This window comes from Xenopus laevis, chromosome 9_10L (genome assembly GCF_017654675.1).
Source record: "Xenopus laevis strain J_2021 chromosome 9_10L, Xenopus_laevis_v10.1, whole genome shotgun sequence".
Taxonomy (NCBI): Eukaryota; Metazoa; Chordata; class Amphibia; order Anura; family Pipidae; genus Xenopus; species Xenopus laevis.
The window spans coordinates 19133132-19149739 of NC_054387.1; the positions used below are offsets into that span (position 1 = coordinate 19133132).

General features: G+C 39.8%; 1 protein-coding gene across 1 annotated transcript in view; it reads right to left on the bottom strand.

The window, feature by feature from the left end:
• LOC108701997 (traf2 and NCK-interacting protein kinase) overlaps nt 1-16341 on the bottom strand; it is a 1005599-nt gene extending 989258 nt beyond the window's left edge. The window contains exons 1-6 of the mRNA XM_041577462.1: nt 14932-16341; nt 12272-13440; nt 12058-12168; nt 11841-11931; nt 11567-11694; nt 11026-11080 (exon numbers count right to left, since the gene is read on the bottom strand). Of these exons, the coding sequence (XP_041433396.1) occupies nt 11026-11080; nt 11567-11694; nt 11841-11931; nt 12058-12168; nt 12272-12433 (547 nt within the window). The 5' untranslated portion in view covers nt 12434-13440; nt 14932-16341. The remainder of the gene's footprint in view (nt 1-11025; nt 11081-11566; nt 11695-11840; nt 11932-12057; nt 12169-12271; nt 13441-14931) is intronic.
• Nucleotides 16342-16608: the final 267 nt, after the last annotated feature.

Consider the following 16608-nt stretch of genomic DNA (forward strand, 5'->3'; position numbering starts at 1 on the left):
CTGTGTGGTGACCACTTTAGATGGCCTTAATTACGTTATGCTGTAACTGCATGTGGAGGATGTAATATCCGTATGTTGGTAAGGATGCTGGCCCAGATGGCACCAAATGAGAGAGTTTGTCAAGACAATAAAGCTCCCAATTAAAGCTCCTGAATCCACAATGCAATGGTAGTGGGTCCCGTGTTGATATCAGTTTATCAGCTATAAATAGAGTAGCAAGGTTGGTAAGGGTCTTTTTGATAATTGCAAATAGCGTTGTAATTGATATTGTGCTGGATGGGCTTCTGGTCGGGTGAAATCCCCATTTTGAAATTGATGTGCCAATTGGCCGTTTAAGCAACTTAGCAGTTCAACTTATGGGTGATATAATGTCCCGTGGGTGATCCCCAGCTTAGCCACAGTTCGCCCCAAACAAGGTGGAAGTATAGTTACTGACCGTAATGCATTCTCATTCAACATGGGTGTTCCTTTGTCCTACTCAGTAGGCCCCAGATATCTTGCCGGATCGGGATGCTCATGCGTGCCGCAAATCCACAGCAGCTTGGTGGCAAAACGGCTGTCGAGGTACAACGCTGACTGTTGGTGTTGGGGATTTCTCTCTCTCTCTGAGTACGTGCGGAGCGCTGCGGATATGCAGCACGCATAAGCATCCCGATCCGGCAAGATATCTGGGACCTACTGAGTAGGACAAAGGAACGCCCGTGTTGAATGAGAATGCATTACGGTCGGTAATTTGTTTTTTTTTTCCACGAGGAATTGCCAGACTTGACAATTTTTAGAGGGTTTGGTATTTTTTTTTTAGTGCATCATTCAGCAGTGTTTTTGAGAACTGCTGCACATCTGTTTTGTATGGACTCCACCAACTTCCAACAACCTATTAAATTCCACAATTCTTCTGCATTTCTTGCTTTTGCCTCACAAAACAGCATTTCTGGTGTCACCCCACAAGTTTTCTATTGGTTTAAGGTCCGGGGATTGAGCCTGCCACTCCATAATGTCAATCTTGTTGGTCTGGAACCAAGATGTTGCTCATTGACTGGTGTGTTTGGGGTTGTTATCTTGTTGAAACCCCCATATCAAGGGCATTTCCTCTTTATTTAATGTTTGGGGGGTCGTCTGACAAACTGAATGTGGCCCCTAGACCCAAAAAGAACAATCTTGCTTTTATTAGTCCAAAAAATATTGCTCCATTTCTCTTTAGGCCAGTCAATGTGTGCTTTGGCAAATTGTAAGCTCTTCAGTCTTTTTTTCAACAATGGGACTTAGCACGGGCTTCTTGCCGATCACTTGGCTTCACATAGTTGTCTTCTAATTGTAACAGTATCACAGGTAACTTTACTCCTTTTCTCATCTTCCTGGAGCTGATCATTGACTGAGTCTTCTATCCATTCCAATGGTAGTTTTCCATTTTCTTCCACGTCTTACAGGTTATGGTTGCCATTTAAAGTATTTGAGATCATTTTAGCTGAGCATTTCTGCACTTCTTTCTATGTTTCCCCTCCAATCAACTTTTTAATCATAGTAATCTATTCTTCTGAACAATGTCTGGAACAAGCCATTTGTCTCAGAGAGAAATACACTATAACCAGCAGGCACAACATTTGCTCCTTCCTTCCTTAATTAAGGGCCGGAATTGACACCTGGTTTTTCACAGAATGAATGAGCACTAATTGAACTTCACACTGCTATTATTTGGAACAAGCTATTATTATTTGGAACACTGCTTTTATTTGGAACATGCCTCAATGAATGATTCAGTGACACATAATCCGAAGCATGTCATGAATGTTGGGTCTGCTTTTATGCTGCACTGGGAAACAGATCATAAAAAGAACCCTACAGTCTGTGTGTTGAGTAAAAGGTTTGAGGCTGTGCAAGGAAAGGTTAATGACACGTGATTGTCATATCTCACTGCAGACCTGGCTGTAAAAAAAAAGCTTCAGGTGAGTTTTACCAAGAAGACCAAGTAAGACTAGTTTGCTAGGGGAGGGCTATTGTTTATTTTGGTCAACTAACACTAGCTTATCACTGGTGTTGGAAGTGTCTATGTGTGGCATTCCATATAGAAGTCAAGTTTATAGATTGTTGAGTTTGAACTCACCCAGATTTTTCGGGAGGCAAACTCCCAGAGGTTAAAACTCATTCAAATAATACACTTGTGTTATTGTCCTCTGAAAAAAACAAAACAAACAAAAACATATATTAACCCTTTAAGTGCCAGCAGAATTTCACATTTTGGTTACGCGAAATGCCAGCCGTTTTTAAGCATTTTGTGCTCTCTCACTTTAGGGGCATTTTCTGAGGGGAAACCTATAGTTTACCTAGGAAAATTATACATTGTTTTTTTCGGTAGAAACTGAGCTTTCTAAATCTGCCTGAGTTTTCATGTATTTCCACCTGTGCAAAAAAATTTATAGTGCTAAATAACAAAAAAAAATGAAAAATTACCATTTTTCATCGTATATCAATTTATACCAGAAAAATATTTCATTTTACAGATGAAAATCCAACTTATTTGGAAAGCCTTATGTCTCTCGAACGTGCCAATACCAGATATGTATAGTTTTAGGGAGATTTAGGATTTCTGTACAGCAAAAACTCCTGGCAGTATATTACTGAATTTTGAAAGCACTAAGGCAGAAAACGGCATGCTTTAGATTCCAAGGCAAAAAATCCTGAAACCATAGGTTTACCCCAGAAAACCATACATTTTTGAAAAGTACACATTCTGCCGATTACAAAATGGGTAACTATGTCTCTCTACTCCCAACTACCAAACAGAAAAGCTTGTCTGAACATAGCGGTTTTTCAAAATAAAATTCAAAATTTTGAAAAATCATTTCAAAGGTTTTATTTTGCTGCTCCGCATATCCCAAACTATATTACGTACCAAGAAAAAGCACCTGAAATATGATTGCCAGGGGTCCACTGAACAGTTTGATACCCATTATGCATATCTGGCATTTAGAGACACAAATATGAAGTTAGCGCATCCAAATTGTTCAGGACTTTACTTCAGCTACTGAGAAATCAAAACATTGACTGCATTTTTTGTGGGGTAAAAACACAGAAATATATGTTTACCCCCCAAACCCATATATTTTTGGAAAGAACACATTCTACAGAATCTAAAATGGGTACCCATGCCTTTCTGCTCCAAACTACTGAGTCGCAAGGCTTTCCCAAAATTGTCGGTTTTGGTGAAATATCTGAAAATTGCCTCAAAGCTTCAACTTCCCAGCACCATATCACCCATGTATCATTACGTACTAAGAAAAAGCACCCTAAATATGATTGCCAGGGTTCCTCTGAACATTTTGGTGGCCATTGTTCATAAGTTTACCAAAGTATCTGGCATTTAGAGGCCCTAAAATGAAGTTAGCGCATACAAACAGTCCCGTGGGTAACTTCAGCTAATGAAAAATCAACACATTGACTGCATTTTTGTGGGGTAAAAACACAGAAATATATGTTTACCCCCCCAAAACCCATATATTTTTGGAAAGTACACATTCTACCGAATCTAAAATGGGTACCCATGCCTTTCTGCTCCAAACTACTGAGTCGCAAGGCTTTCCCACAATTGTCGGTTTTGGTGAAATATCTGAAAATTGCCTCAAAGCTTCAACTTCTCAGCACCATATCACCCATGTATCGTTACGCACCAAGAAAAAACACCCTAAATATGATTGCCAGGGTTCCTCCAAACAGTTTGGTGGCCATTGTTCATAGGTTTACCAAAGTATCTGGCAGTTAGAGGCCTCAAAATGAAGTTAGCGCATACAAATAGTCCTGTGGGTAACTTCATCTAATGAAAGATCAACACATTGACTGCATTTTTGTGGGGTAAAAACACAGAAATATATGTTTACCCCCCAAACCCATATATTTTTGGAAAGTACACATTCTACAGAATCTAAAATGGATACCCATGCCTTTCTGCTCCAAACTACTGAGTCGCAAGGCTTTCCCACAATTGTCGGTTTTGGTGAAATATCTGAAAATTGCCTCAAAGCTTCAACTTCTCAGCACCATATCACCCATGTATCGTTACGCACCAAAAAAAAACACCCTAAATATGATTGCCAGGGTTCCTCTGAACATTTTGGTGGCCATTGTTCATAAGTTTACCAAAGTGTCTGGCATTTAGAGGCCCCAAAATGAAGTTAGTGCATACAAACAGTCCCGTGGTTAACTTCATCTAATGAAAAATCAACACATTGACTGCATTTTTGTGGGGTAAAAACACAGAAATATATGTTTACCCCCCAAACCCATATATTTTTGGAAAGTACACATTCTACTGAATCTAAAATGGGTACCCATGCCTTTCTGCTCCAAACTACTGAGTCGCAAGGCTTTCCCACAATTGTCGGTTTTGGTGAAATATCTGAAAATTGCCTCAAAGCTTCAACTTCTCAGCTCCATATCACCCATGTATCGTTACGCACCAAGAAAAAGCACCCTAAATATGATTGCCAGGGTTCCTCCAAACAGTTTGGTGGCCATTGTTCATAGGTTTACCAAAGTATCTGGCATTTAGAGGCCTCAAAATGAAGTTAGCGCATACAAATAGTCCTGTGGGTAACTTCATCTAATGAAAAATCAACACATTGACTGCATTTTTGTGGGTAAAAACACAGAAATATATGTTTACCCCCAAAACCCATATATTTTTGGAAAGTACACATTCTACAGAATCTAAAATGGGTACCCATGCCTTTCTGTTCCAAACTACTGAGTCGCAAGGCTTTCCCACAATTGTCGGTTTTGGTGAAATATCTGAAAATTGCCTCAAAGCTTCAACTTCTCAGCACCATATCACCCATGTATCGTTACGCACCAAAAAAAACACCCTAAATATGATTGCCAGGGGTCCTCCAAACAGTTTGGTGCCCACTGTGCATAGGTTTACCAAAGTATATGGCAGTTAGAGGCCCCAAAATGAAGTTAGCGCATACAAATAGTCCTGTGGGTAACTTCAGCTAATGAAAAATCAACACATTGACTGCATTTTGTGGGGTAAAAACACAGAAATATATGTTTACCCCCCAAACCCATATATTTTTGGAAAGTACACATTATACAGAATCTAAAATGGGTACCCATGCCTTTCTGCCCCAAACTACTGAGTCGCAAGGCTTTGCCAAATTTTGGCGGTTTTGGTAAAATATTCTGAAAATTGCCTCAAAGCTTCAACTTTCCAGCATCGTATTGTCCATGTATCATTACCAGCATAAAGCATCCTAAATATAAACATAGGGGTCTACTAAACAGTTTGATGCCCAATGTGCATAGATATACCAAACTATGTGGGGCACAGAGACCCCCAAATGACAATATGTATAGACATTTTCACGGCTGACGCGCTGGCTGCTGCAATATAACCACCCGGTGTGTGTATTATGCGACATTAGACCACCTAACAGTACAGAGACCCCAGAAAACCATATATTTTCAGAAAGTACACATTCTGACGAATCCAATATGGGTAAATAAGCGTTTCTACTGCAAACTGCCAAACTGCAAAGCAATGCTGAACATAACGGTTTTTATCAAATTTCTGAAAATCGTCACCAAAGCTTAAATTTTCCCACTATATGAATATCAGTAAGGGACAGCATGAAACATGGTGGTGTGAAACCACCTGTCAACTTCAATTCACTTTATGAAATCATGCATAGATTATATTCAAACTATGTGGGACAGGGCCCCAAATGACTAATAGTGAACAGAACACAGCTGATACAGCCACAGCCTGCATTTACAATAACCTCTCTTTAAAGGGTAAGTAAAAACCTGGAATAATCATAAACTATATGGTGTCATGTTTGGGACAGGGCTGTTTCACATATCCAACATCATTGTCATTGGTAAAGTTACATCCCACATTTAGAAGAAAAATCCTTCCTGGGGACTCTGGTGGGGTGGGATCCTCTTCAGAGGGAGGCAGATTTGCACCCCTGGGGAGAAGGGTACTATATATATATATATACATTATGATGTAAATGGGTATCAATATATGTAGATTCAATTATACCCTTCTTCTTATACCTTATACCTCTTTTCCTAAGGCTGATGGCAAATTGGGTGTCTTGTCAATCATGTGAAATAACCCAATCTGAAGATGTACTTATCTGAGTTATATTCTTCTGTACGCTTTATATCATTTGTGTAAAGTTAAAATATTTTCCTTCAAGTACAATGACAATTTATCTGGCCTCAGTGCAGATCAGTAGGGCTGGACCCAGACATGGCTTATTCCCGTCTTATATTTCTTCATCTTTTTCACACATTTCTCAACCCCGCTTGATTCCACCTTGTCTTTTAATGATCCATTTCCTTCACTACAGCTCTCCATCCCCTCTAATATTCCTATCCCTAACAATACTAGGGTACAATAAAAATGCAAGAACACAATTATATAATGTATTTATATACTACAGATTTATTCATATTCATTTAAAATGGAAAGAACTCGCGTCCATTAAGTTAAAATTGTAGTGTAAATGGGACCTATTTAGTAGTTGATCCAGAGGAAGGCAAAAACCCCATCTGAAGCCAGAGCCAATTTGCCTCAGATGGGGAAAAATTCCTTCCTGACTCCCAAAGGGCAATCGGACAAGTCCCTGGATCAACTTCTAATAAGAAAATGCATGTAACCCTTAAAACTAGTTAATATATGGGCATCGTTTTTACTCTGCTGTAGGAGAAGTGGATGTTTGAAGACAAGAGATGTGAAATTAGGAGCAATGGTATTTTAAAGATAACTTTTTAAAATTCTGAACTAAGGGAGCAATAAAAATATAGATGAGAATTTAGATTCAAGGAGAAGGTTTCTTGAGGGTGTGTGAAGACAACAGCTACTGGTGGATCAGATGAGTTTTTGAAGCTATTAACAAATCTGCAAAAGGGGCCCAGCAATTCCAGATGTGGCAGTTGACAGTAATCACTACTGCTGGTGTTGCCTTGAAAATAAGAAGGTGATGGTGGAAGTGTGTTGGTATTGGTATGATGACTGAGCCTACTGGTATAGGTTCAGTAGAATAAGGGGAAGAGGCTGATAGTGGAGCTAAAGGTGAATGAAAAGAAGAGGCCATGGGTGGAGGTATGGTAATTAAAAAAACTAATGTCTCTGAAAAATGCTACTGCTAATGCTAAATGCTACTGCTACTGCTAAGTCTGTGAAATTCTAAGGCGGATATCGCTATTGGAGCTATGGTTGTATGAAATGTGATGATTTTAGAGACTTATCATGTAGTCACATGAATTTCAGACGCACTTGTTTTGTAGCTGTGGTAGCCTGAAATGAGATATTAAATGAGCCATAAATAGAGCAGACTGTTTGGCTACGGTAAGCTGGAACTGCAAATGCTGAAGGGTGTACCCAGCATGGTGGTCTGCTGGGTAAGAAAAGCGAGCAGAACTAAAAAAAGTTGGTAGCTAGTGGCTGGAGACAAATATATGGTAGATTTAACAGCGTAAGGTACCACTGCTAGAACTGTGGACTTTGAAAATCAGGAACACCACTGCTGGAATTGTGGTAGCTGCAAAAGGATAATGCTGGTGGAAACTGTAGATGCTGGAGGTGTGTTGCATGATAGAGTCCTGGTGGAGGAGGAGCAGTAGAAGAAGAAAAGGCACAAGAGTTGTGTGAAATATAGAAGCAATACGGTAGAATAATGGTACAGTAGTTGAAATGTAAGGTACCAGTGGTGAAGATGTGAACCTTGAATGTGAGACTGCTGGTGGTGTTTGCATGATGTCAAGATGCCACTGGTTACATTAGTAAATTATCATCCTGGCGCTTCAGGGGAGGAGCAGACACTGCTGGTGAGCTGCACTAATCTCAAAGTCTACACTGGTTGAGCTGCTTCACCTGTAATATAAAATAAAAATCAATTAGTAATCTATCATTATGAATATTCATTAAGAAGCATGGCATTAGAAAGAATTTATGCTCAGACAGAATTTCTCTTTGCATAGGCCTTTTAACAGTAATGGGTACTAGTAGGAAAGACAGAGAATTAGAATTACAGATTTCATGGAATGTTACTAAGCCTTTATAGGCCAAATACATTTTAAAAATCCCCTTGTGGTGGCAGTTCTTGGATACCAGCCTTAGATGGATATATAAGAAATAAGAAACTTTCCAAATACAATCAATGAAATATTCCGTACAGTGTCTGAAATAATCAAGTTTATCTTCACTGTGCCTCTCTCAGCTTCTCTTCATTCTCTACATCATGTCTCTCTACATGCAGGATTTGTGCAAAGGGCAGTTATTTTGTTTGTACTGGAATCAGTTATTTGAGTGAGCTCTAATACATCTGCAAGGAAAGGAAGCCCCCCCCTATAAGATATATTGGATCAAACTGTCAATGAATATCTGACACCCAACTGCTGCATGAAGAGAGAATGAAGAGAAACAGATGCTGAGAGAGGGATACTGAAGATAAACTTGATTACTTTAGAAACTGTACCAGAATATTTAATTGATTGTATTTAGAAAGTTTCTTATTTCAGTATGATGCAATAAAGCTACTGTCTGTGAGCAGAGAAAATCCTGATTTAGCCCATACATCTCAGGGTGTGCCACTTATCTGCTTGTCTTTGCATGTGGGAAAGATTTCAAGCAGTAATGCAGAGAATGTTGGTCTAAGGCTCTGTAGGACCAATGAATAGTGATATTGAATGGAGACGGTACCTTTCTCTGTGGATGTTTCTTTTCACCTAGGATTTTACATAGGAGCTTCATTCTGGGCTGTGGATGTACTTGGCCCACAAGATCAATTGGCAGGGAAGGCCCTCCAGGGCCATTTGCAGAGACCACGTTTTTGTTCCTCTGCTGTGCTGTGTGCGCAGAAGTCACAAGCGCGACGCAGCTGTTTCATGGCACAGAGAGCTTTTCCCTTCAATCCTGTATAGATTAAAAAAAAGCAAAGTGAGGAAATAACCAACATTAAATTCCTGTTTTGTCTAATTATTTGGAAATGATAAGACAGAATGATCATTTTAAATGAACATGGACAAGACACCCTACTGAGAAATTCCTTCCCAGGTAGCGGTCCATAGTGGGGCCCACGCACAAGGTCAATGCCAAAGAGTTTTTTTTTCCAACCCGCAACTTTGATGTGATGGCAGAATTAAGAAATATAAACTGAAGACCAAATGCAAATGCAATAATGTACTAAAATTAAGGCAATGTAGCCCTTAAAAAATGTAATTATTCATATTGCGATAAGAAATGCATTCCGATCAAAAGTAAAATGCAACAAAACATTTAAAAAAATTAAAAATACATTTAATTATTCCCAGCACGACTTTAATTTTGCAGTGTCTCATTTCAGTGTTGATTTACACTCCGTGATGGTGCAGTTGTATCAAATATAATGGATTCCCTCACCTTTCTTGGCCGGCCGATTCTGCAGAGCCCAGAGATGTTCTTTAATCTCAGCCCTGATGATCTTCTTAGGGGGCAGTTCTTTGATGAATGGGTGCTGCAGGAGTTCTTCAGCACTCCCTCTCTCAGAAGGATCCTTCTTCACACAGGACTCCAGAAAAGACACAAAATGTTGTGACCTGGATAAAAGGAATGAGAAGATCTTTTAGTTAAAATCAGATCTATCCCTTTAAATGTCTAAAAGAATGTTAAACATCACATAGAATTAAAGGGATGGTTCACCTTTAAGTTAACTTTTACCATGTTATAGAATGGTCAATTCTAAGCAACTTTTTAATTGGTCTTCATTATTTTATTTATATTTTTTAAATTATTTGCCTTCTTCTGACTCTTTCCAGCTCTCAAATGGGGGTCATTGACCCCATCTAGAAACAAATGCTCTGTGAGGCTACAAATGTATCGTTATTGCTACTTTTCATTACTTGTCCTTCTATTCAGGCCTCTCCTATTCATATTCCAGCCTCTTATTAAAAGCAATGCATGGTTGCTAGGGTAATTTGGACCTTAGCAACCAGAAATGGCAAACTGGAGAGCTGCTGAATCAAAAGCCAAATAACTCAAAAACCATAAATAATAATGAATGAGAACCAATTGCAAATTGTATCAGAATATATTTTAGTACATCATATTAAAAGATAACTCAAATGTGAACAACCCCTTTAAACTGATATATGGTTATAGATACAAATATATATTGCTTTGTTTGATGTGCCCTGATTAATTCAGTTCGGCTGTGAGCTGTGTGGTCATTTTTCTTGCCTAAAGTTCAATATCAATATATAGATGAGAAACAAATAGTTATCCTGAAGGTTTAGAGGAATCCCAAAGCCCAAGATTACCCACAGATATGCCATATCAGTCAACAAAGATATGAAGGGGACAATATTGGCATATCTATACTGACATAGACCCTTACAGCTATGTGTGGGGGGGGACTGGTAATGTCTAATGATTTCCCCACACCTTTTTACTTAATCCTCTGTAAGTGCAGGAGTTAGGGCAGAGACCATACGCTGTGATCATACCCACTGTCCAGCCCCTGTATTTCCCGGAGAGCACCCATAACCCAGCCTGCATTTAGAGGAATGATCTGGAACACTAAGCTGCAATCAAACAAGCCCTCTATCTTGTAACACAGTTATGGGGTATTTAAAATAAAATACACATCCAAAAACTATTATCACTTAGTGACTTGTCTGAATGTAACAGTCCTGTTTGGATATAGCAGTTGGCAAAATATCACTGATATAAGTATGTAAGCAGACACAATGCACAGGGACATCGGCTGGGAAGGACTCACCAGGTCTTTGATCGAAGCTTTGGTGGTTCTGATTCTCTTATCAGGTGCTCCACTGGGTATTGATCTTCGTAAGCTAAAAGTTAAAAACAAATATATCAGACCCTTCAAACATGTCTATAACCAATCTATTTACAAAAAGGTATTTTTTTGCTGGAAATGGCGAATAAGCTTCATTTCTTCCCATTCTGGTTCAGAGGTTCTTGCTGCTCAAAGTCTAAAATAAAGTATCCATAAGCAGCCACGATTGTTGTGATTCACTTACGTGGTTTTCCCTCGGCCATTTCGATGGCGGTTATCCCCAGCGACCAGATGTCACACTGCAAATGACAAACAAAAGAGCATTAGAAGGAGAGAATTGGGTTAATGGGTTTTTAATAAAATCTAAGTAAGGAGGCTACTACTGTTTCATATTCTACTTTAGAAACATATATATATATATTTGTATGGGTGCAAAAGTACATGGCATTCTCCTTAGGTCAAATATGGCCAAAACAGAACAAAATACAACTTCTAAAATATCCCAATGCACACCCTATTAATAAAGCACACCATGTTATATGTAAAAGTGAGAAAATCCTTTATTATATTTATAAACGTGTATACAGCAATACATATTCATTACAAACAATAGCAGTTACATAACTGAGCAAAAGAGCAAATATTTTAAAGCAGACACAAAAGGTAAGAAACCCAACGTTTCAGAAAAACTCCTTTCCCCCATGAGAAAATGACTTCCTCTATGTCCCATTAACACTAATAGGTAAATGCTCCGTGTTGCTACAAGTATTATAAGTGCAACATACTTTGGTGTCGTACGCCAGGCGCTGGCCCTTCTGCCTTATGGCCTCGGGTGCCATCCAATGTGCAGTCCCGTCCGCTTCGTGGCACAATCCAGTTTGCGGGTCCAGGTTCCAGCTGTTTCCAAAGTCGACTGAAATGACAGATAGAATCTATTAATGGAAAATAATTTGTTTAACCACAATAAGAAAGAAACCTCAATTATGAAACCCCCTGACTCCATATTCACAGAAGCTCCCCACCATCCATTACTCCATTATAACTGTAAGTTTTACTCACTGATCTTCACTTTGGCCGTCTCTGTGAGCATGATGTTCAGGCTCTTGATGTCTCTATGAACGGCCCGGTTCTTGTGGATGTGGTGCAGCCCCTGGGGAGATTGAGATGTAGTTTATAAGACTATAACAGACAAAAGACTAAACATTTCCAAAAAAGAGATTGTATATAAAATCTATGCAATTAAAGAAAAGTCCTTAAGGGGTAAATCTGGCCTTACCTTTAAAACCTCCTTGCAGACATAGCCAATCCAGGTCTCCTTCAGGGATTGGCCATTGGTCTTGCTGATGAGGTTGTGGAGAGAACCGCCACCACAGTATTCAAGAACAATCTGCAATAGAAAGAAATTATTTAAGAACGTGTATTATATCATCTCTAGCAGTGATCTGTTTGGCACATAAGTGATGAATGTGATACAGTAAATCATTTCTTACTTCCAAGAGCTCCGATGAGCACTCCGTGAGTGGAGCCCTGTAGTAGGCTCCAAAGAAAGAGGCGACGTTCTTGTGGCCGCTGAACTGCTGGAGAAACTTCAGCTCCCTGCAGACTGACTCTTCATCCTGGAGTGGAGTAATAGAAATCCCTTTAGCTTGCATAGGCCACCTCACAAATAGGAATGATATAAAAAAAATGGAAGTATAAAGATACGTTACCCGACTGATATTGGCAATCTTTACGGCCACCACACCTTTCCGATGGTGTCGTCCCTGTAATACAGACAAAAAAGTTTAACTTACACTTGGTTTTAGCTACAACAAGGCATTTTGGGAAGATACTGAAGTAAGTACAGCACTATTTAAGCCATTTTGTGAACCACTGAGTAAGTTATTTCTATTCAACCCTAATTTGGTTGGTCCCTTACCTTGTAGACGTCTCCGGTGCCACCCTCTCCGAGGAGCACATCCTTGGTCAGCCGACCATCAGGAGGCTGGACAATAAAATAGAATAAAAGGGGAACTTTAGTCATAACATAATATTTCAAAAGGGTAAAATATGTCCATCACCAAACCAACTCCCAGATTCCATGCTCTAGCAGCATTTACAGTGAGTGGTCACATTATTTTTCCCTCTTTTCTACTCACCTTGTAAATCTCAGAGAGGGAGCTGGATTCTGACTGTCGCTGAGGGAAAAGAGAAAGATTCTATTAGGGACAGTATAAGGCACAAGACTTGCTGAATAACAAAATGGTACTACCCTGTGTGAAAGATGCCCTTATCCCAAATCTACTAATTAGTAAAGTAACAGGGACCATAGCATAATTGAAAATTACTGGGCCATATAGCAAAACCATTTTAGGACCGCTTAAACTTTGGGACTAGAAAAAACATTTCTTAGTCAAATAAAAATGTAACCGCCAACTTACCTTCCTCCATGGGGCGCAGAATGGCATTGCGCCCAAGTCTTTTTGCTCTTAAAAGAGCAGTTGGGTTTTTAAAAAAAAAAAAAAAAAAGATATCAGCAGACGTGAATGGAAGATATTTTTTCCTAGGAAACGTCAAAAATGCTGAATATCTCGCAGGAAAATCACTGGTAATCTCAGGAAATCACAGGAAATCACGTAGAAATCGCTATGAAGTCGCTTCGAATCGCTCAGAACTTTCACTTTATGGGGAGATGAAAAGAAAGAAGAGATTGTGAGCACAGATCACACACTCATCTTGATTTTAGAAACAAACTTTAAATGGATATCAAAAATCTGAAATCTGATTTTCCTGTAATGTGGCACTGACTGGTTAGCAAACATCTTAAGCAAAAATCCAACTGTAACTGGCTGCTTGATCACCATACTTTTTAAACGGGGGGTTACTTTTAGTATGTTATAGAATTGCTAATTCTACACAACTTTTCAATTGGTCTTCATTGTTTATTTTTTATAGTTTTTGAATTATTTGCCTTCTTCTTCTGACTCTTTCCAGCTTTCAAATGGGGGTCACTGACCCCATCTAAAACCAATGCTCTGTAAGGCTGCACATTTATTGTTATTGCTATGTTTTATTACTCATCTTTCTATTCAGACCCTCCCCTGTTTATAATCCTGTCTCTTATTCATATCAGTGCATGGTTGCTAAGGTAATTTGGACCCTAGCAACCACATTGCTAAAAATGCCAACTGGAGAGCTGCCGAACAAAAAGCTAAATAACTCAATTGCAAATTGTCTCAGAAAATCACTCTCTACATTATACTAAAAGTTAACGCTGAACAACTCTTCTAATGGTGCTAAAGTGAATGGGTCTTGCAATCAGATGACAAGTGTCACAGGATAAAAGTCTATTAAGAGGTGGTTGGATTTGTGGGTCAGAGGACTACAGACTGATAGGGCAGTCTGGGAGCATTTTAAGTTTCTGGTCAGAAAAAAAGCAATGGCTGCCTGTCATTAATAGTCAACAGCCTCACGCAGCATCAGGAGCCCTTAGTGGCTAGGAAGTGGCAACTCCAAAACTCAATTTCTCTCACATGCTTTTTACAGAAGCAATTTTATATACAAAGTAAGATACAGAGAGAAATATGAATATTAATAGCATTAGAGGAGAAACCTGAACAGCAAGTGGCCAACTGTCACTCCAAATGCTGTCAGTGACACCTGTTATATGTTAACATGGGAGATTCCAGACATTTACCCTTAATACTTTCTTAACTTTTGCTTAAAAGCGTTTTAAGAAGTAAATGTTATATACAAAGTGAGATACAGAGAGAAATATGAATATTAATAGTATTAGAAGACGAAACTGATCACCAAGTGGCCAACTGTCCCTCCAAACACTGTTCAGATTCCTCCCTTAATAATTTCTAAACTAGCACATTTTAATACTGAGCCAAATACAGAGAAATGTGCATATAAACATTAGAAGAACAATCTGAATCCCAAATATGTTATATCTGGAGAGTTTGTAGTCTCCCTGCACCCCCGCTCCTTCCCCCAACCCCAACTCTCCCATAACCACTTTTTATATCTATTAAAATGAAAGAAAATATGCAAAACCAAGACTAATATCCCAGGCGCTACCTATGGGCATAATTAAATAGCCATTTTCTGCATTTATGTCATTATTATTTAATTTGTCCCCCCTGTGTGTGTGTAATGGTCCACTCACCTCTGATCCCAGACATGAAAGTGAGAAAACTGTTATTAACTGTCACTTTGCCCTGCGGCGATTTCTTGTCAGTGTCATGTGACCCCATCTGCCTCTCTCCATTGGACACAGTATATCTAAGGTGCAGTTGCCATTGATGGGCCCATAGCAGTTATTAGAAAATTCTGTAATTGTTTTTTTTTCATAGAAGGTCTCCAGTGATGAGCTCTCCCATCTTTCTCGTACCCCTGACTTGCTGAGGGGTAACATGGACATTTAGACACCATTGGATCCCCCTGTTTCAATCACAAGGATATTCGCGTTACACAGTAATGAATAAATCATTGAATCATTAAAGACCAACTAAAGGAAACATTGACGCTTTGCAGCAATTGTCTTTTGAGTAGAAATTGGCTTATTGCTGCCACATCTGAGGTGAATTGCCAGTGTTCATTCACAGAAGAATTCCTGATGCCCTTACAGCTCCACAGGAAGAGTATCACCTGGGAAGGGGGTATGTGACGTATAAAGGTGGGCTTGGCAGAGGTTTAGAAGAGAGGGATCTGTCCCATCACCCACTGTGAGGCCCCACAGGCACCCCCATTCCCATACACACTCAGTATTAGGCATCAGGCTCCAGTCCATCTCTGTCTCACACACACAGAACATTAATAAGGGATATTTTGTGTCCTGCATCCAATGGGAGAGGGGTTTCTTGCATCGTCATAACGAAACATAATTTGCTGCCACTTTAGCCAATGGTAGACAAGCTTCCTGCAGCCAATGGGAAAGCACTTCCTAACCCATCTATTCAGAATATCATTTGCTGTCGCTTTAGCGAATGGTAGACAAGCTTCCTGCAGCCAATGGGAAATCACTTCCTGACCCATCTATTCAGAATATCATTTGCTGTCACTGGGAGACAAGCTTCCTGCAGTGATTAGGAGCTTCCTACAGCCACAGAGTGAGTGTGGGGAGGAGCTTCCAAGTGTTGGCAGACACAGGAAATGGAGATCTGTATGGATACAAGTTGCAGTAACACTGTTCTGGGCTGCAGGGAGATTTCTAGAGGACATTAAATCAGTAGAGGAAACATTTATGGGCTGCAGTGCTGCTTTAGTAAAGTGTATCTGTCAAGGGCCCACTGATTTGGGGTATCACTCTGCCACTGTGTCTCATTATTTTCCCCTCACTCACATATGCACGACCATATTGGATTTGGTTCACAGGTGTTTAAATGTAATGAATCCACCGCACACCTGTGGTTCACTTTCACTGCACTGGTGGTGCTGGTCCTCCGTTGAACTGGCTGGGTCCCTTAGCAACAACAAACAAGCTTACCCCTTTTATTATGCTACCAACAGGAGCAATGTTTTGGGGGGAAGACCCTCCTGATAAGTGACCAGTGAGGGGGGAAGGCTCAGAGAAGGGGTAGGTGGAAAGAAGAGGTCCGTGCCAAGCGCCCCCCCCCTCAGTTGCACCCTAGGCACGTGCCTCTTCTGTCTACTCTTCCTTCCACCCCTGGTGTTGAATTACATATGCCCCATTCTCCAGCTCCGGTGGAACTATATCACTCAGCATTCCCTTGGGCTTTCTAGATATTAAACAATTCCGTAAAACTCTGCAACTCCCTAGCTGTCAGTCTAAAACCCTGCAATTCCCTAGCTGTCAGTCTACCTGAAATACAAATTCGGCCCT